The 27,574-nt window shown below is 44.6% G+C and overlaps 1 protein-coding gene across 2 annotated transcripts in view; it reads right to left on the bottom strand.

Moving 5' to 3' along the window:
* Positions 1 to 479: 479 nt before the first annotated feature.
* LOC100492460 (syntaxin-binding protein 4) overlaps positions 480 to 27,574 on the bottom strand; it is a 52,066-nt gene continuing 24,971 nt past the window's right edge. For both annotated transcript variants that reach the window (XM_031893619.1, XM_031893618.1), the window contains exons 2-22: positions 26,766 to 26,839; positions 22,473 to 22,568; positions 22,299 to 22,368; positions 21,578 to 21,652; positions 15,208 to 15,293; positions 14,971 to 15,097; positions 14,651 to 14,783; positions 13,758 to 13,864; positions 12,810 to 12,960; positions 11,995 to 12,061; positions 10,785 to 10,882; positions 9,476 to 9,572; positions 9,158 to 9,294; positions 8,294 to 8,386; positions 7,156 to 7,221; positions 6,765 to 6,953; positions 5,958 to 6,068; positions 5,500 to 5,549; positions 3,455 to 3,552; positions 2,175 to 2,232; positions 480 to 897 (exon numbers count right to left, since the gene is read on the bottom strand). In XM_031893619.1, the coding sequence (XP_031749479.1) occupies positions 774 to 897; positions 2,175 to 2,232; positions 3,455 to 3,552; positions 5,500 to 5,549; positions 5,958 to 6,068; positions 6,765 to 6,953; positions 7,156 to 7,221; positions 8,294 to 8,386; positions 9,158 to 9,294; positions 9,476 to 9,572; positions 10,785 to 10,882; positions 11,995 to 12,061; positions 12,810 to 12,960; positions 13,758 to 13,864; positions 14,651 to 14,783; positions 14,971 to 15,097; positions 15,208 to 15,293; positions 21,578 to 21,652; positions 22,299 to 22,368; positions 22,473 to 22,568; positions 26,766 to 26,839 (2,107 nt within the window). In that variant the 3' untranslated portion in view covers positions 480 to 773. The remainder of the gene's footprint in view (positions 898 to 2,174; positions 2,233 to 3,454; positions 3,553 to 5,499; positions 5,550 to 5,957; positions 6,069 to 6,764; positions 6,954 to 7,155; positions 7,222 to 8,293; positions 8,387 to 9,157; positions 9,295 to 9,475; positions 9,573 to 10,784; positions 10,883 to 11,994; positions 12,062 to 12,809; positions 12,961 to 13,757; positions 13,865 to 14,650; positions 14,784 to 14,970; positions 15,098 to 15,207; positions 15,294 to 21,577; positions 21,653 to 22,298; positions 22,369 to 22,472; positions 22,569 to 26,765; positions 26,840 to 27,574) is intronic.

Here is a 27,574-nt window from a genome sequence, read left to right as displayed (position 1 = left end):
CATCAGTCACCATCAGTAATTATGGTGCCCAACAATACTATGTTATCAGGGGCCCAATTATTATGCCACCATCTACCTGGGCCTCCTGGGTGGTAAAAAGTAAAATGGGGGTCCCAATGAAAGAAAAAAGCCCCTTTCATGCACAGTTATTCCCTAACCACACCCACATTGTATCAAATCTCCTCCCATTCTCCACCCAAGCCCCGCCCTCTCCACAACACATGAATTGTGTTTCTACATCCACATAGCCCTCTGATGGTGACCCTGCCCCTAAGGGAACCAGCCTCCCAGATATTCTGTGTTGGCCCCTAGGAGGCCCCGTTCGACAGTGGTAGAAGGAAACCCTCCAGGTTCTGCAGATATCTGTTGTTTCTTTGAATCAGTCAGAGTTTGGACTTGCATAACGGAACCCTCTTGCAACCGTGAGGGTCCTTTTGGCAGCAAAGCTTTAAGTTCACTTTAGTATCATTGTATTTTCATAATAAATAATGAGCCTTGATTGTATCCAGGCCGGCACAATTATAAAAAAAAAACACAAAATTTGCTTTAAAGTCCAGAGGACTAAATAACAGTCATATTTTTGGGGGGCAGATCTCTTCATTTGCTCCTCTATTCTGGCTCTGGAAACAGTCACACACAACATCGGCCCCTATTCATGTCTATAATCCATGGTGAATGTTGCCTCCCTCATCAGGAGTCTATAGACCTCCCCCTCGCCATAGGCCTAGTCCATTCATATATATACATATACACACAGCAGGGCTACTGTGTTACTATTCTGTGGGCTTGTCCTCGGGTTCTTTGGTTGCACATAGTAAATCTTCTCCACTTCCGCTCAGGTCCCGTACTAGAGTCGGAGTTGGTGGTGAAGGCCAAACCATGTTCTGGCTGGACGCTCTGCAAAATGAAACGTAGCTGTGAATGCCTAAATCTAAACCCATTGAATTTATATGCGGCAATGTAACAAGGGTGGTCTCTGGGGAAGCACCAACAGAAGCCCTTGGTCTTTCAGTAGAACATCTGGGAAATAGAGTTGGTCACTGTGCTGTCTCCTGATGGTAAGTTGTTTTTTATTAGTGCCTGTTTTTTAAATAGGGAGGCTGTTCTGTGTTGGGGCAGGATGCCACCCACACCCATTCTACCAAAAACATACCCCCCCAGACATGCCAGTATAATCACTACAGAAAATGGAATAACAAGCATGTTATCCCCAGGTATGCCAGTATAATCACTACAGAAAATGGTATAACAAGCATGTTATCCCCAGGTATGCCAGTATAATCACTACAGAAAATGGTATAACAAGCATGTTATCCCCAGGTATGCCAGTATAATCACTAAATAAAATAACAGACAAGCATATGAACCCCCAGACATGCCAGTATAATTACTACAGAAAATGGATAATGAGCATGTTATCCCCAGACATGCCAGTATAATTAGTATAGAAAATGGATAACGAGCATGTTATCCCCAGATATGCCATTATAATTACTATAGAAAATGGATAACGAGCATGTCATCCCCAGACATGCCAGTAAAATTACTATAGAAAATGGATAACAAGCATGTTATCCCCAGGCATGTTAGTATAATCACTAAATAAAATAAATAACAAGCATATTAACCCCCAGACGTACCAGTATAATTACTAAATAAAATAGATTACAAGAATTTTAACCCCAGGCATGCCAGAATAATTACTATAGAAAATGGATAATGGGCATGTTATCCCCAGGCATGCCAGTATAATCATCAAATAAAATAAATAACAAGCATATTAACCCCCAGACGTACCAGTATAATTACTAAATAAAATAGATTACAAGTATTTTAACCCCAGGCATGCCAGAATAATTACTATAGAAAATGGATAACGAGCATGTTATCCCCAGGCATGCCAGAATAATCATCAAATAAAATAAATAACAAGCATATTAACCCCCAGACGTACCAGTATAATTACTAAATAAACTAGATTACAAGCATATTAACCCCAGACATGCCAGATGTCAATAGCGTCTACCTATCACTGTTCAAATGGGGCAGATTTTTACCCGTAAATTCCACACTGAACTCTAATTAATACCAGGTTACAAGTGACAAACCAATGTTTTATGCCTTTACTTCAGTGGAGTAATGTTAATGAGTGAAACCAAGGGCGCACCCCTTACCCCAGTGAGTAGGCCGATCTGTTGTACCTTTGGAAATCAGTACCTGGGTACGGACAAGCTGCAAAAACACAATGAAACCAGTTTTATAGATTATAATACAGTGGCTTTTGGGACTTTTTTGGTTCAACATTTGGTCAGGGCCCCTGGTGTCTCATAAAAGGGTTACATTGATAAACATTGTAGTAACTGTCTCTTAAAGAGGTGGTTCACCTTTGGATTCATTTTTTTAGTATGTTATAGAATGGCCTATATATAGCAGCTTTTCAATTGGTCTTCATTTTTTTATTTTATATAGTTTTTTTAAATGATTTGCCTTCTTCTTCTGACTCTCTTCAGCTTTCAAATAGGGGTCACCGACCCCGGCAGCCAAAAAACTATTGCTTTGTAAAACTACAATTTTATTGTTATTGTTACTTTTTATTCTTTATCTTTCTATTTAGACCCTCCCCTATTCCTATTCCTGCCTTTCTTTCAAATCACTGCCTGGTTGCTAGGTTATATTAGACCCTAGTAACCAGATAGCTGCTGAAATTCCAAACTGGAGAGCTGCTGAACAAAAAACTAAAAATAATACAAAATAAAGACCAATTGCAAATCGTCTCACAATAGCATTTTTCTATATCATACTAAAAATTATTGTAAAGGTGAAGAACCCCTTGAATCCTTAAATGGTTCGGCCTAAAATCTCCCATCTCCTTAGCTGGGCTTTCAAGTGTATCTAGGGGAGCAACCACTGCTCCAGGTCGAGGGGGGGGGGGTGGTCATGACTGATTTGCCATGCCAATATATAAATAAAATAATTATCCTTTCTCAGTTTGGGGTGGGGGAGAAGATATTTCTCTGTGACCCAGATACTATATGTTATCATATTACAGAATGTGCATTGGGATAAATATCCTACAGGGGAAGCAAACTGGCTGCAGATTGTGCTGAGGAGCCTGGGGACCGACCCGTCCTCTACTGCTTTGCATTGTAGGAGGAAAACACTGCGAATAGCATTTCTGGGCTGCTGACGGCTGCATTTTTCTGCTCTCTAGGTGCCAAAGAGAAAAGAAGTCCATTTTTTTCCCTTATAAATTGCAGTTGTTCTGATTTTAATAGTAACCAATCAAAAAAATTGCATTTTGTTGCCTGCATTTGATTGGTTGCTATGGGTTACAAGACTGGAAACAACACTGCAGCTGCTATGATATGACCCTGGTATATCCTTGCAGTGAAAAGGCCTATGAAAAGGACAAGCAGAAGAGGAATGGGGGGGGGGGGTGGTGGAAGGGACTCACCAAAGCAGGATTCTAGAATGTCCGTGACTTCTGTGACCAGTGACTCTGCAGAGGGGACTGAAACATTTACGTCACTCTCGCTGTCTCGACTGCGGCTCCTGATTAAAATATGAAATTTGCTTGTCACCAAGGCAACGTGGTGGGGAAACAGAGGCATATATTTGAACATTATGGTCCCCCCAGGAGAGGGAAAGTAATGGGTGTAGGAAAGGGCAGGAAGCTTATGATACCATATGATGGTGCTTTCCCTTCTCCCACGGGTATGTAAACTCTCAAAACCAATTTATGCTCAGAGCATGTCTGCAAGTTGCATTTTTTTTTCTAGTTTTCAAGATATTAGTAGTTTTTAAACTGCTCATAGAATGATTTTGAAACAACAGCACCACCTACTGGATATTATTATTATTATTTATTTATAAAGCGCCAACATATCCCGCAGCGCTGTACAATAAGTGGGTTTCATACATTGGACATACAGAGTAACATATAAAGCAACCAATAACCGATACAAGAGGTGAAGAGAGGCCTGCCCAAAAGAGCTTACAATCTACAAGGAGTAACATATAAAGCAATCAGTAACCGATACAGGAGGGGAAGAGAGACCTGCCCAAAAGAGCTTACAATCTACAAGGAGTAATAAATAAAGCAATCAATAACCGATACAAGAGGTGAAGAGAGCCCTGCCCAAAAGAAGAGTAATTTGTTCCTATTCAGCTGCAATGACCAGCAGGTGGCGCCAATGTTTCAAAATTCACATTATTAGCAGCGTAAAAACTGCTAATATCTTGAAACCAGAGCTTAGAATAAAGTTTGCCTAACCATAATGACTAAGAGATTATTATCCGATAAGAATAATGTGCATAGGTTTGATAAGAGGATGATAGATGATAAAAAAAGCTTTTTAGTATGTTATCGAATGGCCTATTCTTAGCAGCTTTTCAGTTGGTCTTCATTTTGTATAGTTTTTTAATTATTTGCCTTCTTTTTTTTTTACAATTGCTTTGCAAAACTACAATTTGATTGTTATTGTTACTTTTTATTATTCAGCAGGCCCTACCCTATTCATATTCCTGCCTTTCTTTCAAATCGCTGCCTGGTTGCTAGGTTAAATTGGACCCTAGCAACGAGATAGCTGCTTAAATTCCAAACTGGAGAACTGCTGAATAAAATGCGAAATCAAAGACCAATTGCAAATTGTCTCAGAATAGCATTCTCTATATCATACTAAAAGTTATTGTAAAGGTAAAAATGGGAGAGTAAATACAAAGGTTAGTGAATCCTATGGTGAAGCAGTGGGAATACAGGGGGGGGAGGCAAATGAAAAGGAGGGGGAAAAAGTAGATAAAGGATTAGAACAGAAGGAGTGGAAAGAATGAGAGTGGGGAGCTGAGTGCCATAGAGCTACTCATACTTTGCACCTGCAATTATAGATTTTAGCATTAAAAAATAAAACAATACAATATAATACAATATACTAGTTATATATACTATATAGTTGCCCTGCACTGGTACAACTGGTGTGTTTGCCTTTAGAAAGACTTCTATAGTATTTTTACTGTGAATGGAAACTCCTAGCACTTATGCCATACTCCAGCCCTGTTTGGGTTTAAGCTTTGCAAAGCATTGTGTGCACTTGCGCTACTATAATATGAATACAGTGCTACTCAGTCTGTCTGTGCCAGGGGGCTCTGAGGTTCCGCTAATGGCTAATCTATTGTAAATTAGGCTTTATTGCATTTCTTATACAGTAAAGAGTGTAAACTATTACATGCACAGGCCTTTCATACTCACAATACCTGCTGTCATAAAAAGACTCTGGTGGAACGGTATAATCTCATTACAGCCACTAGGTGGTGCTAATGGGAAACTGAAGGCAGGAGAGTGCAAAGGAAGGGAGAGGCACATATGTGACCCATTATCTATAGACCTATTATCCAGAAACCTCTGAAACAAGGGAATTCCATTTTCCATAAAGTTACGCTTAATCACCATCCTGATGAAAATATCCCTTGCCTTATTGTACGCGAAAGGAAGGCGCTTCATACCTTTTTCCCTCGCTAAACTGAAGCGACGTGCTTAATATATTCTGGATTTTCTGTAGGAGAAGAAAGAGGGACAAACAATCAGTATAGAACTGCCCAAGTCTTATCGGCTCCCATTCTGTAATAGCAAAACCACAACACTGCTTTCCCGACTACTGATCCCCCATTCAACAGTCTGTTAATATCATCATCATCATAACAAAGTGTAGATGCTCCTAATGCCTACAGGCCTTTTGTCTTCATGGATTTAGTAGCACCATGTGATACGTTCAAACAGAATTATGGGTAAGTAATGGGACTTCAATCTAAGCATGCTTTGCCTTTACTGCTGCAGCCCTATGGCATGCTGGGAAATTGCACACTGCTTAGCACTCAGTTGATAAATGGGCCCCACGGTGTGATGGAGAAGGCTATTATGTTAGGTGTCTAGGGAGGAAAATAGTCTGAGGTTCCATGTTTACCTGGACAAAATTAAGCAGCTTCTTGTTGGAAACTTCCAACTGCCTGCGAGACAATTCGGACTTGCGCAGCTGACAGTCGGACAGAGATAGTCGTCGGTTGAGATCCAGTCCCTAAATGGCAATAAACTGGGTTAAAATGAATGTTGTTCTCTGCCTACTCTGAGGCCACATCTTGAAATGTATTGCTAATATAATATTTTATGGCAATACTGTAGGGCAGTGGTTCCCAAACTGTGACTGGCCACCCCTAGAGAGACCCACAGAAGTTGCCATGGTTGGTCCATTTTGAGGACAGAGTTGCCACCCAGCTGGTAAATCACTTAATGACCAGGACTCAACGCCCTGACATGCCTATTCCCCCATCCCTTCTCCCTGACCCACTGAAAGTTACCACCAACACTCCCTATACACAGGCCAGTATAACTAGAGGCATATAGGTGGCAACCGTATCTGAGGACCAATTATAATGAGACTTGGGAACAATGCCAATTTTCTGCCCCTTATACTTACTGAGGACCAATTTGAAGTTTAGGTTTAAGGTGGAACCTTTATGTGGCTTAGATATTCTTGGCTGAATTGCTGTCTTAAGCTAGAAGGGGCCCCTGACCAAATAATGAACCTCAAAGAGGGGCTTTAACCAAGAAAAGTCAGAATTACATTTCCCCAGGGCGCTAATATCCTGCAACAGGACTGGGGTCGGACTGGGTCTCCTAGGGCCCACCAGAGAACTTGACTCCTCTCTCCTAGCAGTTACATACAGACAGTACCAAATTCTATATGTGTAATCCAACAATCTAGAGCTGTCACCTCAGGGACCTCTAACGACAGCTTCTTCTTCCCCGCCATTTGGCCTTTCAGTTCTGAGATCTCAGCTTCCAGGAGGTGGATCACTTCTTCGTAGTCGTGCTCTGCGCTGTGAGCCTCACGCTGGGCCAGCTCTGCAACCTGTAGCTTGCTCTGTAGGCATCGGTTCTCCGATAAAAGCCCCAGCACCTTCTGCATGGGGGGAAGCACCTTGGTTAGTAGCATTCACACAAATACTCTTTATTATTGGCTGCAATTCCATCCCAACTATCCCATATGTCTCAGGTAAGGGAGTTATAAAACCCAAACGGATGTTCATGTCCCTAAAACCTACAGTATGTAGATCCAGTAGCTGAGAGGAGTCGGAAAAGGAGGTATAAGTAACAGCACTCACTTGGTTCAGTCTCTGCAGTTCATCTTCCGTCGCTCTCTTGCTGTTTTCTGCCTCTCTAAGCAAAACCTGAGATGGAACCATCCGATAGAGTCAGTAAGCTTCATCATTTTAGGCCCCAATACTAAAACACATGAACCCTGTTTCCCTGCACCCCCAAATACACAGTAAAGCAGTTTGTCCTTGTGTGTCGGCCTGGTCTGACGATGGCCCAACTCAAGCTAATGATTGCAGAATGATGCCTACGTGCCCCACTCTCGCTCCTCATCAATACAGCACTCCCTAACACCGGCAGTGGTGTAGTTATGGGGGCGGCCATAGGGAGCACAGAGACCTGCAGCAACTGGTTAAAGCAGGAAGACAGTGTGCAAAGTGCAGAAAAATGGTTGATTGAATTTCGTGCACTTTAGACTCTGTCTTTCTGTTCGTAAAATACCCTTCCAGTTGGTTCTGTGATCTATTCTCCACTAAGATTGGCACTTTTTTTTCTTCCCTAATACTGGCCTTTTGGTTGGAGGTGGGCTGTGATGTCATTTGGGGGTGGGGCAGTGATGTAGGGGTGGGAAAATGAATGGGCTGGGTGTGAAAAGGGGATATAGGGGTGAAAAAATGGGTGGACTGGGTGGGGAAATAGGTGGAACAGAGATGGGCCTGTGGGTTGAAGGGGTGATTGGCAGTGGAGAGGGTCAGGGAAGGGAGGGATTTATAGGGCATTACTAATTTTCCACAAAATTTACCAGTAAATTTGTAAACACAAGTGCCGGCCCTAGCTGGCGATTTTCTGGCTAGGCTTGTCAAATACCAGCAAGGTAGCAATCTTATACTGTAATGATATTTACATTCCAAAGGGACAACCGGCAGCACTAAAAGCCCTAAACACTAAAAGGTTGAGAGGTTTGTACAGTAGTGTAACTAGAGACTAATATTTGCACAAGTGCCCCCCTTAAACTTCCTGTAAGCCCAACTGGAGGGGCAGGCCCTGATGAAGTAGCACCCCCAATATTACTGGCCACAGAGTTTGCAGTACTATATAGCAGATATATAGCAGATATACTAACTGGGGTCCTTCTGCTGGTTAGTGTTGGGAGTAGCAATAAAGGCTAAAAAGCATTTTGTTTCCCATTCTTTCGTTACTATTCACCTTTAACCTTCTAACCTCCTGTCTGAGATCAGTCACCTCCTCCTGTAGTTGTTCCAGTTCCAAACTCTCAGAGAACCTTGGAAGTTCTATCTCCTGCAAGACAAGAGCAATGGTCAAAACTAGTGGTTTCCATGATGTAGAGATACCCCTTAGGGCAGTGATTCCCAGACTTTGGAGTTGGCCCTCCCTCGAGGAGCTTGGAACAGAGGAAGGGCTTATCCTGAAGGCCAGTTAGGGGTGAGAATGGAGGACAATGGACACTTGCTCTCCTAGATACACTTGACAGCCTAGTTTGAAGGTCAGTTAAGGTGAACTTTTTGGTCCTAGATATTATTAGAACTATACTGAATGGCTGAAATACCAATATTTTCATATATCTTTATTTATTTAATTGGCTAAGGGCGCCCTGACCAAAGATGACCTTCAAGGAAGGATTTGGCAAAAATGCCGGACCTTCATGTGGGGCTTGAACTGAGAAACTGCTCTATGGGATTCCAAGAGCAATGGTTTGAGGCTTGAAGGCCAGGTAGGGAGTATGCATTTGCCTATATACTCCTACAAAACCAGCCTGAAGCTCAATAATTCTGAGATTTATGGTGGACACATACTGCTGATATTTATATGTTTGGCAATGTTTCATGCAAGGTCACTAAGCATTAACTGACTGCATGTTCTAGAACCTATAGTTCTAACCTTAGGTTACATCTGCAATGGAGGTTTTGTTGCTGCAACAATGGAACACAACTGCACTGTGTGAAGCCCTAACCTAAATATTGGCGCATCCTCTCTATGTTTTTACAGTGATAGGCAGGGTGGTCCCTTGGATCTACCAGTGTTCCTTCTACTGCCATAAGCACCACCCACCTTGGTGACAGGCGATTGAAATGCAGAGGTGTCAAGTAAATTGGCCACTTGGTAATGTGTGAAGAGCAGGGAACTATAATCTAGGCCGGCCTCCTCCAGTTCTTCCTGTAGGCCTTCTCGCATGGCACGTAGAATATCTGCAGAGACACGTCGAGGGCAGGAGAAACTCAACATATGACTACGTGGTACATATGGTAGAAAACAGATAAAGCCACTTGTACAGTTTTGGACTATAGATGTAGAAACAAGGTCTGCCCCAGTGTAGGGAGACATTAGATCTTTTCTTCTAGGGTCAAAATCTACTTTCTGGTTGCTCACCGCCATAAGCCACAGTCCCCTGACAGTCTGTTATCAGCCCTTGGTGAACCTCTTTTCTTTTCTCCTCAGAAACATCCAGACCAAGGAACTGCAAAATCTGAAAATCGAGGTAAAACAATAAAATATGTGGTAAACAGGTAAGTGCAATTAGCAATTCACCATCTTAGAAGTCCATACTAGCTGGCTTGTAGTGTATGGATAATGTAAGCAAATATCTGATTGGTTGCTATGGATCCATGCCATCTCATGAACCATGCAGTCACCCAAGCATGCTAGCCATCACACAGACCTTAATGGAGACACTGAACTCCTAAAGGCTCTAGAACAGGAGTTTTCAAACTACTTTTACAAGCAGCTCTATTACAAGCAGCTGAACTACAGCTCTTCTACTGACTTCCTTGTCTGGCGTGAAGTTCCACCCCTTTTACTTCTGAGCCCTCCTTCTCTCTCTGACTATAAAGACCTCAAAGAGGTGCCTACCAGCATGTCTGCTTAATTTTAATTCAAGGTGAGCCAATGAGTATGCCCAGCAGGCACCTCTTTGAGGTCTTCATAGTCAGAGAGAGAAGAAGGGCTCACAAGTAAAAGAGGCGGAGCTTCACGCTAGAAAAGGAAGTCAGTAAAAGGGCTGCAGTTCAGCTGCTTGTAATAGAGAAGCAAAATAAATCCGCATGCAGGGAGCCAGGCATGTTATTCTGGGGGTTATTTATCTATGGATAAGTAAGCCTTTTTATATTAGGGGATTTCAAAATAAAAGGCTTACTTATCCATAGAGAAAAGAAGGCATTAAAGGAGTCGTTCACCTATAAATTAACTTTAAGTGATGATTCTGAGAATTCTGAGACAATTTGCAATTAGCTCTTTGTTCAGCAGCTCTCCAATTTGGAATTTCAGCAGCTATCTGGTTGTTAGGGTCTTGCTTATCTTAGCAACCAGGCAGTGGTTTGAAATAGAGACTGGGTTATGAATAGAATGGGGCCTTAATAGAAAGATAAAGAATACAACATAACAATAATACATTTGTAAGCGCACAGATCAGTAGTTTCTTAGCTGCCGGGGTCAGTGACCCCCTTTTGAAAGGCGGAAAGAAGTAGAAGATGGAGGCAAAAAATTCAGTAGAAAAAAATAATACAGACTAATTGCAAAGTTGCTAGGAATAGGACATTCTATAACATATTAAATGTAAACAACCCCTTGAATGGCCCGGCCATAAGTGTTCATCCCAAATCCCACGCCACCCCTAAGTTGGCCAACTCCATAGTACTGGAACCTCTGTTCTAGAGAAAGCAGTATATTAGATATGATTTACCAGTTCTACTTTCTCCTCTTTCAGCCGAACATGGGGATCTAAAGAGACCTTCTGCTTATTGCCAGCGTATGCCCTTTGGTTGGGCGGTGACACCGGAGCTGGAAGACAGGACATGGAACTCAGACAGGATTTCCACCTAACTCAGTAAGACATCTTCTCCAATGAAAGATAAATATTGTGGAAGAATCTCCATAAATATACCACAAATTACAGCTTTATGTTCCTAATGGGAAAAATGGGAATATCTGTCCTTTTCTTTTTGCCCCCCCTACTCTTCTAGACAGTAGATTGAACCCCAAACCATCATAGGGGTTGACAGAGGTTATGAAAACTCTCTAGGCTGTTAGCTTTACAAAATAAATATCTTGCACCCAAACATTTACCTTGTCAAACAGTGAGTTATTCCGACATTCCAGCATTATTTCTCTCTACATTATTTGGTTAATAACCAAAATACTCATCTACTCTCCTCTGTGCCTCAAGAAAAGGCTGTCATTGACAAACACCCCTACTCAGCCAGTCATTAACAGGGTGCTCTCCTCAACCTGCCAAGATGTATAAACCGGAAAAGAATCACTTGTGTTGAGCTGTTCAGTCCAGGGATAGTAAAGGCTGGATGTAGGCTGAAAATTAAGTTAGTGATGAAAGTCTTATGATGTTGCTCTGCTTGGAAAATTAGGTTGGTGAGCAGAGAAGAGTCATCTGACATTTCTCTGGTCAGTTCTAATCAGAGCAACATCACAAGACTTTCTGAAATGAGCAGCAGGTGGTGCTGTTGGTTGAAATTATGTTTAAATAGTAAAAATTGCTACTATCTTAATAAACTAGAAAAATAGTTATAAATTGCAAAGATGCTCAGGGGAGCACTCTGAGAAATGTTATATTTATTCTTCTACTCACAAAAGGTGAGCTTGTGATTTTTAGTGCTCTAGAGAAGCCACCTTCTCAAAGTGTTTTCCTGGAGCTCTGAAAACAGTAGTTAGGAGTAACATTACATTGGTGGACTCAGAATGAGCCTTTTTGGATTGGCTAAGCCATAACCACTTCCACCTACCTGCTGTAAAATGATTGGACGACTACTTGTATAATTTACCACTGTGCCCAAAAAGCTTTACTTTCTAATACACTGTAAGTACATTCATTGTTATATTAATAACTTGCTTGCTGTGTTACTGTACGGGAGGATTCTCCGGCTAGTCTCAATACTTACCCGAGACTGTGAGCTCAGGGGGACAGATGTCAGGGGACGGAGAAAGCATGTGGTTTTCGTTTCGACACTGGAACCATATAAAGAGTATGTAACGTTAACATACATGTGTATATATACTGTATATAGATATATCTATATATATATATTCTCATGGTAGGGGCTGTCTTTAGTGATGAGCAAATTTTTTCGCCAGGCATGGATTCGCAGCGAATTTCTGCATTTCGCCATTGGTGAATTGTTTTGCAAAACTTCACTGAAAATTCGCTGCAGAAAAATACGGTGCGCAGAATTTTTTCACGCGTCCAATTGGTCGCATCAAAAAAGGCACAGTTGCGTCAAAATTGGCCGTGGTCATGTCAAATAAAGGCACGGACGCAAAAGAAAAAGGCACGGTCGTGTCCAAAAAGTGCGGGCGACAAAAAAAAAAATAGACGCGGGTGACAAAAAAATAGACGTGGGCAACAAAAAATAGACGTGGCCGACAAAAAAATTGCGCGACAAATCCGTTTTGCAAATTTTTTGCCGTTTCACTAATTTTCTTGCAGTTTCGCAAATTTTATAGCGATGTGAAACAGGACAGATTCGCTCATCACTAGCTGTCTCTCCTGTTGCTCATGTGACTTCCTTCCTGGAAGAATAGCATCATTCTAGTCTTGCTTTGTGGCTGGGATTCTGGATAAGGAATTAGGGCAATTGTGTCACGAAACTCTAGGACCGATAGGTTTATTTATAGGGCCACCATCATATACCAACCCCTGTTTACCCAGGATGCTCCCCCTTTTGCACTTTGCACTTCACTTGCCATATACACATACCTCTGGAGACCTGACATGGACTTTCAGTCGACAGGAAGGCAGGCCATTTCCCAGAATCCTCTGCGGCGATGACATAGCGCTGTTGGCTCCAGAAAGCCCAGGAAGATGGGTGGCAGCCGGAATGAATGAAACTTCAGTGAAGCTGCCTTGCCTTTAAAAGACAGGGGTATTAGCATCAGGATTCTCGGTACAGACCTTGCATTTGGCAATAAGAGATTTATTGTGGCTGTACCATGAGAAGGTTCTATTTGCTTTAAATGTTTGCTACATTGAGTGCAGTGTTTCTTTTAACCACACTAAAAAGGCCAGTTATTTAATTAGCATTGGGTACCAAACTCAACCTATGCCATTTTAGAAGCCTGCAGACTGTTCCTTCCCATAGATGAAAGCACAAGGCTATTAGATTCTTCCATGCTGGCAAATAGTTAAACCACGCACATAGTGAGTGGTAAGAACATAAGTCCCCCCTCAGACTCTCCTCAGATAAAAGTGAATTCTCCTCTATGTGTTTTCATACTCATTCTATTATTTTGGAAACCCTTCTTAATAGTAGGCCTGATACTGGTTGAACAAGTGGCCATTCCTATGGTAATCAGTATAGTGGGGGTCATTTATCAAACACATTGTTCTACTTGCAGATGGCTGAAAAAAGTCAATCACTGATTGGTTGTTATGGGTTCCTGCCCATGGGCAAATTTGCCCAGTGTTGATAAATGATCCCCACAAGTATTTTCTTTTGCTAAACTGGAGGTCTTATTTCAAAGGCTTCTCCATAGAGTTGGGCCTTCTGGATTATGTTTAATGTTTCTTTCTCTCTTCCTCTCCTACACAGGTTCCATCAAGATCACACAAGATCCGGATCAGCTTGATATCAAGAGTTCTTTGGGTGACACTTGCCTTTAGGGTTAAACTCAAACAGCATTCAGAGTTCTGACTAATACGACCCACCTGAATCTGGATCTGGCTAAAACACGTTTGGCTTCTTCATTGGTGACTCCAACCAGTGTCTCTCGATTGATTGAAACCAGTTGGTCCCCAGCTCGGAGACGTCCATCCTAACAAAAGAACACACACAGGACATTGACATATCTTCCTTAATATAATCCTGCCATTATAGGGGTGGCATTGGCATGAAACCCTAAAATAATTTACCAAATGGTAACTGATCAGTGTCAGAATGGGACCCCAGGGGCCCACCAGAAAACCTTGGACCCTAGGCCGCTTTCCAAACTATTTTTCCTCCTTTCCTCACTCAACCTCTTTATTCCCCTAGTCTCTTTTATTTACAGCATCTATTCTTCCATCTATTTCTCCTCTTCCTTCCCATTCAGAAATAGGAAATGACCATGAAACAGGCCAAATGGTCAGGAGCAGGAGGGCCCACTGACCTCTGGGCCCACTGGAAGTTTTCCTGGTATCCTGGTGGGCCAGTCCAACACTGTAACTGATGGTTGATGGGCTAGGATAGGCTAGTTGGGTTGTTGTATCTTTCTTTGTCCTCTAACACTTTCTCCAGGTTCCCTACTCTAGTTTGTATCCATGGCCATATCCTGTACAAGATGGACCATCAAGGATTGTGGGGCGGAAAGGGAAAAGCTGGGACAGCAATGGAAATTCTAAAAAAATCATGGACTTGAGGTTGAAATTTAGGTACAACTTAGATGAAATCTCCAACATGAACAGCAATAACATTCCATCAAGTGTTGCCAGAAACATTTTAGAGCTCTCTAAATAGGAGGCCCTAACTAGTGCATAGCAGTAAACATTCCCACTTCAGTGCCCCAATGTCACGTGGATGAAGGATTTCCCACACCGGGGCACACTTGTTGGCTGAAACTTACCCTGGAACAGTCTCCATCCACAAGCACCTCTTGCACATACACCATTGGTCCTTCTGGTCGGTTGGAGCCTCCGCTGATGACCAGTCCCAGGCCTGTAGATTTAGCTACAGAAATATTCTGCATCCCTGAGTCACTAGGGAACGAGAACATTACAATACAGCAGCTTATTACTGGGCTTAATCATTGCCACCCCTAGGAATTAGTATCAGGTATAGGTTGCCCCAGGCCTATAAACGCTATCAACCAATCAGATGTTTGCTTTCATCAGTCACACATATTTACTAGTAGATGCTAACTGTTGGAAATATGTTGTTCAGTACCTCATTGTTGAGTGTGGGGAGAGGCTGGAACTGCCAGTGAACTGCCCATGAGAGCTGCCTGGACTGAGTAGCAACGGGCTTTGGGAACGGGAGGAAGATTCCGAGGAAGTGCTCTCCAGATATCTGCCTGTAAAGAGAGAGAGAAAAAAAATCAGCTTTGCTAGGGTCTTAAAAACCTAAATTTAAAAAAAATTATATATTTATATATGTCTATTGGTGAATTACTGCCATACTCACTTCCCTGCATAATGGGGGAGCTTCTAGCAGAGCTGGTGTCACTGTGAGAGCTGCCATACTTCTCCATTAGCTCAGAGAATTCCTTCCTGCAACGCAGTATCACCTCTACCGTTAGTGATTCCATACAATGCTATTGGGACAACTTACTGTATATTATTATTATTATGATGTTTCAGTTTATTTGTGTCTCCTCCCAGGAGCGATACAGTAAAAACCAGGAACATAACCAGGGCGCCATCATAAACCAACCCATACCACTTAGTAGGGCTCTCAGCTCCAGGGGCATGGGTTATTAGACCTGGGCTCCATGAGCAGTGGGCCCTGCCACCTTAGTAGAATGGGGCCCAAATGAAAAATAAAATGCCTACTGCCTTCTGGCCACACCCCTGATTCACCCTGACCACACCCAAAAGACACCCACAATCTGATTGCTATACACCCACTCCACCCACAAGCCCTTCCACTTTTATGGTCTGCAAATCAACTATTCATGTTTCTTGGAGCCCCCCCATTGCCACAGGGTTTCCTTGATTGCAACCCCCAACAAACCCCAACTATCTACAGATATTCTGTATAACTATCGGGTCTCTGGAGTGTAATTATCTATTGAGGTCCCTATTGCACCCTTTGATTGGCTGTTAATGCTCTCAATATTCTCTTTAATTCTAAAGCCATAGGGGCCCATTCATTAAACCACGTTTTTTTGTGTGGTGAAAATCACAATATGCAAAAATTTCGGAGTAACCACCATAAATTCTGATGTTTGAAAATGTCATGAAAATTCTTTTATCGGTCGTACGAAAATATTGTGGTTGCGTTTCGAAAGTCGCCAATTTTTCTGATTCGAACGTTCGTAAACAGCGGCAAAACCTTTCTGGCTTTGAAACCTTCAATGTATGATTTTGGAAGCCTTTCATAGGGCTCAATGGCACTCTGCAGCTCCAACCCGGCCCAAGGAAAGTCTCCCATAGGGCTCAATGGCACTCTGCAGCTCCAACCCGGCCCAAGGAAAGCCTCCCATAGGGCTCAATGGCACTCTGCAGCTCCAACCTGGCCCAAGGAAAGTCTCCCATAGGGCTCAATGGCACTCTGCAGCTCCAACCCGGCCCAAGGAAAGTCTCCCATAGGGCTCAATGGCACTCTGCAGCTCCAACCCGGCCCAAGGAAAGTCTCCCATAGGGCTCAATGGCACTCTGCAGCTCCAACCCGGCCCAAGGAAAGTCTCCCATAGGGCTCAATGGCACCCTGCAGCTCCAACCCGGCCCAAGGAAAGTCTCCCATAGGGCTCAATGGCACTCTGCAGCTCCAACCCGGCCCAAGGAAAGTCTCCCATAGGGCTCAATGGCACTCTGCAGCTCCAACCCGGCCCAAGGAAAGTCTCCCATAGGGCTCAATGGCACTCTGCAGCTCCAACCCGGCCCAAGGAAAGTCTCCCATAGGGCTCAATGGCACTCTGCAGCTCCAACCCGGCCCAAGGAAAGTCTCCCATAGTGCTCAATGGCACTCTGCAGCTCCAACCTGGCCCAAGGAAAGTCTCCCATAGGGCTCAATGGCACTCTGCAGCTCCAACCCGGCCCAAGGAAAGTCTCCCATAGGGCTCAATGGCACTCTGCAGCTCCAACCCGGCCCAAGGAAAGTCTCCCATAGGGCTCAATGGCACTCTGTGAGCTCCAACCCGGCCCAAGGAAAGCCTCCCATAGGGCTCAATGGCACACTGCAGCTCCAACCTGGCCCAAGGAAAGCCTCCCATAGGGCTCAATGGCACTCTGCAGCTCCAACCCGGCCCAAGGAAAGTCTCCCATAGTGCTCAATGGCACTCTGCAGCTCCAACCTGGCCCAAGGAAAGTCTCCCATAGGGCTCAATGGCACTCTGCAGCTCCAACCCGGCCCAAGGAAAGTCTCCCATAGGGCTCAATGGCACTCTGCAGCTCCAACCCGGCCCAAGGAAAGTCTCCCATAGGGCTCAATGGCACTCTGCAGCTCCAACCCGGCCCAAGGAAAGCCTCCCATAGGGCTCAATGGCACACTGCAGCTCCAACCTGGCCCAAGGAAAGCCTCCCATAGGGCTCAATGGCACACTGCAGCTCCAACCCGGCCCAAGGAAAGTCTCCCATAGGGCTCAATGGCACTCTGCAGCTCCAACCTGGCCCAAGGAAAGTCTCCCATAGGGCTCAATGGCACTCTGCAGCTCCAACCCGGCCCAAGGAAAGTCTCCCATAGGGCTCAATGGCACTCTGCAACTCCAACCCGGCCCAAGGAAAGTCTCCCATAGGGCTCAATGGCACTCTGCAACTCCAACCTGGCCCAAGGAAAGTCTCCCATAGGGCTCAATGGCACTCTGCAGCTCCAACCCGGCCCAAGGAAAGTCTCCCATAGGGCTCAATGGCACTCTGCAGCTCCAACCCGGCCCAAGGAAAGTCTCCCATAGGGCTCAATGGCACTCTGCAGCTCCAACCCGGCCCAAGGAAAGTCTCCCATAGGGCTCAATGGCACTCTGCAGATCCAACCCGGCCCAAGGAAAGTCTCCCATAGGGCTCAATGGCACTCTGCAGCTCCAACCCGGCCCAAGGAAAGTCTCCCATAGGGCTCAATGGCACTCTGCAGCTCCAACCCGGCCCAAGGAAAGTCTCCCATAGGGCTCAATGGCACTCTGCAGCTCCAACCCGACCCAAGGAAAATCTCCCATAGGGCTCAATGGCACTCTGCAGCTCCAACCCGGCCCAAGGAAAGTCTCCCATAGGGCTCAATGGCACCCTGCAGCTCCAACCCGGCCCAAGGAAAGTCTCCCATAGGGCTCAATGGCACTCTGCAGCTCCAACCCGGCCCAAGGAAAGTCTCCCATAGGGCTCAATGGCACTCTGCAGATCCAACCTGGCCAAAATATAGTCACGGTACCGAAGCTTGAATGAATTGCGAAACGGTCGTGGTCTTTACGAAAAATATGACGTTTTCGTGAAAGTTAATGAAAACCATGAAAAATTTAACGAAATTATTGTGGACATCAGGGTCGGACTGGGCCGCCGGGACACCAGGAAAAATCCTGGTGGGCCCCAGTGGCCCAGTCCGACTTATGCCGGCGCTCCCCCTTCTGACTGTTCCTCCCAACGCGTTCAATTTATACACGCTCGGGGAGGACGTCAGGTGGGGGCCCTGCGGGGGGGGTAGGGGCCCCTGGGGGGGGTAGGGGACACGGCTGGCTCGGGCACCTGCAGGGCCCCTGGGGCGGGAGCCCCGGTGGGCCCTGCACCCCCCAGTCCGACCCTGGTGGACATTACGAAAAGTTCTAGAAGTTAGAAAAAAATACAAACTAAATCGTGGTTTAATGAATGGGCCCCTTAGTAGCCAATCAAATGATGAATTTATACTCAGTCTACGATTGGCTACAACCAGCGTTAAGTTTACCAACAAGAGTTATGCTCATTGGCTATCTGGTTATATATAGCAGCCTCATTCCCCACAAAGCTTCAACTGCCTGCCAGTAACTTGCCCTTAAATAGCAACTGAGATATCTCATCAATAGGAGAAGCTGCTAAAGGAGTTACTAATTATTACCCTCGTTATTAAGCATGAACGCCCCCATGCCGCTAAATCATTTAGTCACAACAATATTTAGATCATTGGCTCCGGCTCAGTCAGCAGAAGGCGCTGAAGGCGGCCGATAGACACACAAAGCAGATTATGTGATATGAACTTGAACCGGATTTAGCGCTAATGAAATTTCTTAAGTCATCCTGAAAAAAGATATGTATTATAGAGAGCATTATCCCCCAAGGGGGGGGGGGGGGGGGGGGGGGGAATTTACTAAAAGAAAAACATGTTGTGTGCTCTTTATTCAGCAAGAAATGATACTTTATACAACGATCCTACATCTTAGTATTTGTTTTGTATAGCGAGAAGCATTTCACTTGCCCTGATGATGCCACTGGGGGACAAAGGGGTTTAAACCATTCTGGGGCTCCCCTGGCTACTAAGGCCACTATGTTTGCAAAGCAGATGGCGATGGAGCCTGGTGGAATAGTCCTTATTCAATACAGGGCCACTTTCCCTTGTAAAGTTGAGAGGTAGAAGGAACTGATCCTATTTATTGTCATAAAGATTAAAGGGGTGGTTCTCCTTTTAGTTAACTTTCAGTATGTTGTACAATGACAAAATCTAAGCAACTTTCCAATTGGTCTTAATTATTTATTTTTTATAGTTTTTGAATTATTTGCCTTCCTCTTCTGCCTTTTTCCAGCTTTCAAATGGGGGTCACTGACCCCGGCAGCCAAAAACTATTGCTCTGTGAGGCTCCAGTTTTATTGTTATTGTTACTTTTTATTACTTATTTTTGTATTCAGGTCTTCTCCTATTTATATTCCTGTCTTTCATTATAACCACTCCCTGGCTGCAGTGTCGGACTGGCCTACCAGGATACCAGGAAAACTCCTGGTGGGCCCAGGTGTCAGTGGGCCTTGGTCCGGTTGGCCCCTGGGGACTCCGTCCGACACTGCCTGGTTGCTAAGGTACTCTGGACCTTACCAACCAGGTAGCTGCTGAAATTGCACACTGGGGAACTGCTAAACAAAAAGTGAAATAATTAAAAAAAAAAAAACCAACAAAGAATAAAAAATAAAGACCAATTGCAAATTGTTTTAGAATATTTGTCATACTAACAGGGCCGTAACTAGGGGTAGGCAGAAGAGGCACCTGCCTAGGGCTCAAGAGTGGGTGGGCGCCAGGCAGGTACCTCTTCTTTCACATACTCCTATTTCTGTGCCCTTTACCCCCACCACACACCCCCCTCCAGAGGCTTCCTCAACCCCCCCCACCTGTGTGTGCGAGCGTAAATGTGTGCGCTTCTGCATTCACATGCACCCACGGGAGAGGTGCGAGCCAAGTGGGCTGGGTTGCCTAGGGCCCAGCACTGATGCTAAAAGTTGACTCCAATGTGAACAACCCCTTTAACTGAGGTCCTTATACAGAAATAGATAGACCCCTCATCTGAAAGAACTCCAGACAGGGGTGTAAAATTGTATTCCCAGGCCCTAAGTATACCACTGCTCCCCCCATGGGGTACAGTTGGGCAAGGGGATCAAAAGCCTTTCTGGCCCCCCTTGCAATTATTGAGTCTGCCCATCCTGCAGTTACTCCGCTGACCCCAGTTCCAAAGCATACTCTGTAGCTGATCCCTATACCCACCCTGAGCAGCCTGACTAGATCCTACTGCCCAACCAAGGGTTTGTGCCAAGGCAGTTACTCTGTAGCTGATCCCTATACCCACCCTGAGCAGCCTGACTAGATCCTACTGCCCAACCAAGGGTTTGTGCCAAGGCAGTTACTCTGTAGCAGATCCCTATACCCACCCTGAGCAGCCTGACTAGATCCTACTGCCCAACCAAGGGTTTGTGCCAAGGCAGCTACTCTGTAGCTGATCCCTATACCCACCCTGAGCAGCCTGACTAGATCCTACTGCCCAACCAAGGGTTTGTGCCAAGGCAGCTACTCTGTAGCTGATCCCATACCTATACCCACCCTGAGCAGCCTGACTAGATCCTACTGCCCAACCAAGGGTTTGTGCCAAGGCAGCTACTCTGTAGCAGATCCCTATACCCACCCTGAGCAGTCTGACTAGATCCTACTGCCCAACCAAGCGTTTGTGCCAAGGCAGTTACTCTGTAGCTGATCCCTATACCCACCCTGAGCAGCCTGACTAGATCCTACTGCCCAACCAAGCGTTTGTGCCAAGGCAGTTACTCTGTAGCTGATCCCTATACCCACCCTGAGCAGCCTGACTAGATCCCACTGCCCAACCAAAGGTTTGTGCCAAGGCAGAAATGTGCCTTCAGATTTTCCCTGGACCTCCAGTTTCTTCCTCTGATAACTCTGCATGTTCTGCTGGTGACCTAGATGGGGCTCGGAACGTATACCAGCGGAGTAACCAGCGGAGTAAGTTCTCATTATGGGGGAATGGCTGTCCGTGTGTACTCAGCATTCCAGGCCTCCTTCACCAACATGATAAATTCTAAAACTGGCACATTCCTCCATAGTTGTTCACTTGGGCGCCCCCCTCTCTGATCCCTTTCACTTGGATAAAAATAAAACCCAGAGATATTTTTGGGCCATTAGAATCGCACAGCAAATCTGTCAGCAGTTTGGCAGCAGCAGAGCCGATTACTCCCCAGGGGGTTAGTCTGTAGGATAATAAAGGCCTTCCTGCTTGATCCCATTTTATGCCCTACAGATAATTCATGCCTTTCTGTTTGGCCTTAATATCAGAGAACCACAAACCAGTCATATACTAAGTGGTATAGTATATGTGCAAATGGGCAAAAAAAATATAATTAAAATGGAAATGGTAAATGTATAAACATTATTTGAGTGACCTACTCACCGTGCCTCATCGTCCCTGGCAATCAGTAGTCGCATGTAGCTTGAGGCAGAGGCCGTTCTTAGAATGTCAACTGCTCTATGGAAGGAAAGAAAGATACGTTGATACCCCCGTCTGAAACCTTGGAATATCTCTGTATCTGTCTATCTGCATGTCTCTATCTGTCTATCTGTCTATCTGTATTTCTCCACTCCAGATACTGTCACTTCAGCCGCTTTTGTTGTAACTTATCATTTATTATTGCATAATTTCTGGAGGGATTACATCATAACATAGTAAGTTAGGTTGAAAAAAGACACATGTCCATCATGTTCAACCATAATGCCTATATATAACCTGCCTAACTGCTAGTTGATCCAGAGGAAGGCAAAAAACCCCATCTGAAGCCTTTCTAATTTGCCTTCCTGACTCCAAGATGGCAATTGGACCGGTCCCTGGGGCAACTTGTACTAAGAGCTATCATTATGGGGGTATGGCTGTCCAAGTGTACAAGGCATTCCAGGCAAAGCACTCCAATCCTTTATTTATTTGCATGGGAAGCTTGTGTTCCAGAGCAGTACCCATTTTGACAGACAGGAAGTACCTGTCTTGGGGAGCTGGCATTTTGTTCCCCAAGAGGGCAGCGACTGGGTGCCCCTGTGTCATGTGACTTAGGCCCTGAGCTCTAACCCCAGCTCCTACAGTAAGGAGATACATCCCTGTCCCAGGATCTGCTGTTACTTACCTCTCACTGGATACTCCCAGCAAACTGTCTCCATTTACTTCAAGGATCTGATCTCCAGCCTGAAGCCGCCCTGAAATGAAAATATCCATACAATAAATGTACTTCATCATGGAGATGGGGTGGCCACAAGAAGGAGACTTTGTACTCAGTATGTACGAGAATATCATCACTCACCGTCAGAATAAGCTATTCCACCGGGGAGAATTCGTTTAACATAAACCCCATATTCCTCTCTGCTGAGCTCCCGTACCCCTCCAATCACTTTAATCCCTGAAACAGGAAACACAATTAATATATACATGTATAACTAACAAGAGGCATGAATATGTAAAATATATCCTTATAAATGGTGGATATAACAAGTATCCAAATATCAAACAACTGACCTGCAGCCTTGTGCCTTAATATACACTCAAAACCCATCAGTGACTTCTAATATCCTTATAATTTACACTAGGGGGCTACGTTATCCCTTATAATACATGAGTGATACTCAGAGTTCCCTGTATAACTCAGCCTGCAGCCTTGTGCCTTTATATGGGCACAGAACCCCTCAGTGACTGCTAATATCCTTATCATTTACAGTAGGGGGTACATTATGCCTTATAATACATGAGTGATACTCAGAGTTCCCTGTATAACTCAGCCTGCAGCCTTGTGCCTTTATATGGGTACAGAACCCCTCAGTGACTGCTAATATCCTTATCATTTACAGTAGGGGGTACATTATCCCTTATAATACATGAGTGATACTCAGAGTTCCCTGTATAACTCAGCCTGCAGCCTTCTGCCTTTATATGGGCACAGAACCCCTCAGTGACTGCTAATATCCTTATCATTTACAGTAGGGGGTACATTATCCCTTATAATACATGAGTGATACTCAGAGTTCCCTGTATAACTCAGCCTGCAGCCTTGTGCCTTTATATGGGCACAGAACCCCTCAGTGACTTCTAATATCCTTATCATTTACAGTAGGGGGTACATTATCCCTGTCCTGTATAACTCAGTACAGCTAAGGATTGTGGGAGGCACAGCTGAGCTACCATTTGGCTCCGTGTATGGGACTCACGGATTACGGTTATTTTATTTCCCTTAATACATGCCTATTCGATCTATAACATTTCCTGTGTGCACTTCCCATCAGATTAAGCGATTATGTCAAATATAAAATTCCCCCCCAAACACCAATTTCCTCTTTGCCTTTCTAGGTTGTTTTTATATAATGGGTTTTTATATAGATTTATAGACTCTGATCCTATTTTCTCCTTCATCCGGCGGCGTGCCTGTATATCCCAGCGCTGGTGTAATTGCAGTAATGGTTTCATATTTCCACAACCATTCAGCAAATCCCTTCATCCACGGGGCCACAAATCCTGTCTGATTACTGGAGGGGGATGAGTACTGAATAAGGGCCTGGTGTTTCAGCCTCGCCGGCCGTCACTGTAGTGCCCAACGAATGTCTAACGAAATGTAGCTTTTCTTTTCATTCTTATTTATATTATACATTTTATAATTTATTAGCATGGGGGTCCAGTTATGGTTGCTGAACAGAGGATCAGAACAGGTGACGTTGGGGGCAGAGCAGATGACGTCACAGCAAGTAGCCATGACATTTAGGGGCAGGGCAATGACATCAGGGGGCGGGGCAGTGACATCAGGAGGCAGGGCAATGACACCAGGGGGCGGGGCAATGACATTAGGAGGCGGGACATTGCCATCAGGAGGCAGGGCAATGGCATCAGGGGGCAGGGCAATGGCATCAGGGGGCAGGGCAATGACATCATGAGGCAGGGCAATGGCATCAGGGGGCAGGGCAATGCCATCAGGAGGCAGGGCAATGACATCAGGGGGCGGGGCAATGACATCAGGAGGCAGGACAATGCCATCAGGAGGCAGGGCAATGGCATCAGGGGGCAGGGCAATGGCATCGGGGGGCAGGGCAATGGCATCAGGGGGCACGGCAATGACATCATGAGGCAGGGCAATGACATATAAAGGGACAGGGAACTTTTTACAGTGATGATAATGGCTTCTGCAATGGGATAGGCTGTGATGTAAATAGGAGTTATGATGTCAAGGGGATGGATTTCGCCATCAAAGGGCTGATCTGTGACATTAAGGGGCAGGGTCATGATATCATGACCCTATATCATGTAGACAGGTTTTGAGAACATGTGTAAAAAAAAAAATGGACAGGTGGCAACCCTAGGCCCAATGATTTCTCCTGCTAGACCTCCCTTACAAATAGGTGATGTGGACACTTACTGCAGTCCCCTTTGTAGGGAGTAGGGCTGGACATACACAGGCCAGTATAATAGATGGTGTGGCCCCAAATGCTTATATCAGCTCAATTGGCCCCAGCACTTGGTACCCTGGTAGTGTGGCTAATAATCTGCCAATGAGAGTATAGGAGCTCTGTTGTAAAAGGTATCTCAGTCAGTGGTTCTCAACCTCCCTAATGCCGCGACCCTTTAATACAGTTCCTCATGTTGTGGTGACCCCCAACCATAAAATGATTCCTAAGGCCATCGGAAATGGTCCAATGGTCTTAGACGACCCCTGTGAAAGGGTCATTTGACCCCCAAAGGGGTCCCGACCCACAGGTTAAGAACCGCTGATCTAAGTGGACTTCAGCCAGACTTCAGGGGTCTGGGGGCCGCAATCATTTTTAATGGCCAGGCCAGTAAAATACCGGCGAGGTGGCAACCCTGAGGGCACTGTGCTCACACACAAACCAAGGGCACGCACACATGCTAGGCTGCATCACCAAATGAATGGGAATTCTTCCCTGTCAGGTGATCTGTAAGAGACACACTGGTCCTGACAAAATGGCGGCTCAAGGTAAGACATGTTAACAAGCAAAATAGGTCATTTATTTCATGTTTAAACATTCCCTTTTCTCTGTAATAATAAAACAGTACCTGTACTTGATCCCAACTAAGATATAATTACCCCTTATTGGGGCAGAACAGCCCTATTGGGTTTATTTCATGGTTAAATGATTCCCTTTTCTCTGTAATAATAAAACAGTACCTGTACTTGATCCCAACTAAGATATAATTACCCCTTATTGGGGGCAGAACAGCCCTATTGGGTTTATTTAATGGTTAAATGATTCCCTTTTCTCTGTAATAATAAAACAGTACCTGTACTTGATCCCAACTAAGATATAATTACCCCTTATTGGGGCAGAACAGCCCTATTGGGTTTATTTCATGGTTAAATGATTCCCTTTTCTCTGTAATAATAAAACAGTACCTGTACTTGATCCCAACTAAGATATAATTACCCCTTATTGGGGCAGAACAGCCCTATTGGGTTTATTTCATGGTTAAATGATTCCCTTTTCTCTGTAATAATAAAACAGTACCTGTACTTGATCCCAACTAAGATATAATTACCCCTTATTGGGGCAGAACAGCCCTATTGGGTTTATTTAATGGTTAAATGATTCCCTTTTCTCTGTAATAATAAAACAGTACCTGTACTTGATCCCAACTAAGATATAATTACCCCTTATTGGGGGCAGAACAGCCCTATTGGGTTTATTTAATGGTTAAATGATTCCCTTTTCTCTGTAATAATAAAACAGTACCTGTACTTGATCCCAACTAAGATATAATTACCCCTTATTGGGGGCAGAACAGCCCTATTGGGTTTATTTCATGGTTAAATGATTCCCTTTTCTCTGTAATAATAAAACAGTACCTTGTACTTGTACTGTACCTGTACAATTTTATTTTTCGGGTAATATCCCTCTTAAGGTACAAATAAAAAAGATTCATCTCTCTAGGATGCTATTATTGACATTCAGCTGCGACTGTATATGTACAGAGAGAGTTTGTATAGGACAAGCCAGTTATTACACCGGTGGGATGGGACAGATAATCCTATTTATTTATTAAAGATCAACTGGGACACGCTGTACTGCGACTCCCTAGAATAATACCGGCCAGTGCAGAGGGGGAGAGGTATAAAGCAATCAGCATTAGGAGGATTAAATTAATGTATAACACATTAAGTCCCTCCCCTGGGCCAGCTGGCAACAGGATGAGAGGAACATGGGCCTTAGGGCATTGGTACATGGAGTATACTCTGTGTGTCTGGCCCACACATCTCCAATTGGTACATCTGTCTGTCTTGCAGTAAACTTTCCACTTGTCTCTGCCCCTATATATTAGGTACCTACCTAGTGCTACCAACCCCTATTTCTGTAGGGAAATGAGAGCAGGGCAGGCAGTAACCCTACCAACACTTTCCCCTGTGTTTGCCCCTATATATTAGGTACCTACCTAGTGCTACCAACCCCTAATACTTTTAATGCAGAGAATAGCAAATAGTGGCGGGTTATGGGGGATTGTAGGGTGAATGGGGGCTGCAGGCATGTACATATATGAAACATCAAGCTTATTGGCTGATATCATTCTGTATCCAATTAATTATAATTAACTGCTAATACTTCACCCAATCCATTGACACAGTCGTTGAACTCCATGCAGTACACGGTGCGGTCAATCCCGTAAGGGCCCATTAGTGTCCTGCAACAATAACAATAAAATAACAATTATCCTATACTAGTCTGTTCATCTCATAACATGCAAAGCATTGTGGGAATTAGAAAGTTTTGGGGGTAACTGGGCTTCTGTTCCATTGTTTCAATAGTGTGAAAGCCTTGGAGTGTCCATGTACCAACCCCGGCTCACTGTCGACTGCAGGCAGCAATGTATACATGAGACGTGCAGGCCGCGGCTCTCCATTCCGGAGCTGTGCCTAGGGGCAATTACTGTGGGGCAGGTTGCTAGGTGTACTTCAAAAATGAGATCACTATCCTACAGTTCCAGCCTCTTTACGTGCAGCCATTTTGCCATACTAAACACGCTATCCCACAACTGCAGCCTCCTCCCTGGTATCTTGCCTTGCTATACACCAAACACTGACACTGCCCCACAGTTATACCCCCTAATGTCAGGTGATTAACCCTCACTCTACATGGTGTGCCACATGGTGCCACTTTCAATGGCAGGAACTGGCATCCCTGTGTGTATAACATGGTGCCACCCTGTATGGTAGGTTTGGGCATCCCTGTGTATATAACAAGGTGCCACTTTTAATGGCAGGAACTGGCATCCCTGCATATATAACATGGTGCCACCCTGTATGGTAGGTTTGGGCATCCCTGTGTGTATAACATGGTGCCACCCTGTATGGTAGGTTTGGGCATCCCTGTGTATATAACAAGGTGCCACCCTGTATGGTAGGTTTGGGCATCCCTG

The sequence above is a fragment of the Xenopus tropicalis genome, chromosome 9, assembly GCF_000004195.4.
Source record: "Xenopus tropicalis strain Nigerian chromosome 9, UCB_Xtro_10.0, whole genome shotgun sequence".
In the NCBI taxonomy this organism is placed as follows: Eukaryota; Metazoa; Chordata; class Amphibia; order Anura; family Pipidae; genus Xenopus; species Xenopus tropicalis.
The sequence above is the reverse complement of the archived record's forward strand: the minus strand, read 5'-3'. Positions and strand labels throughout refer to the sequence as shown.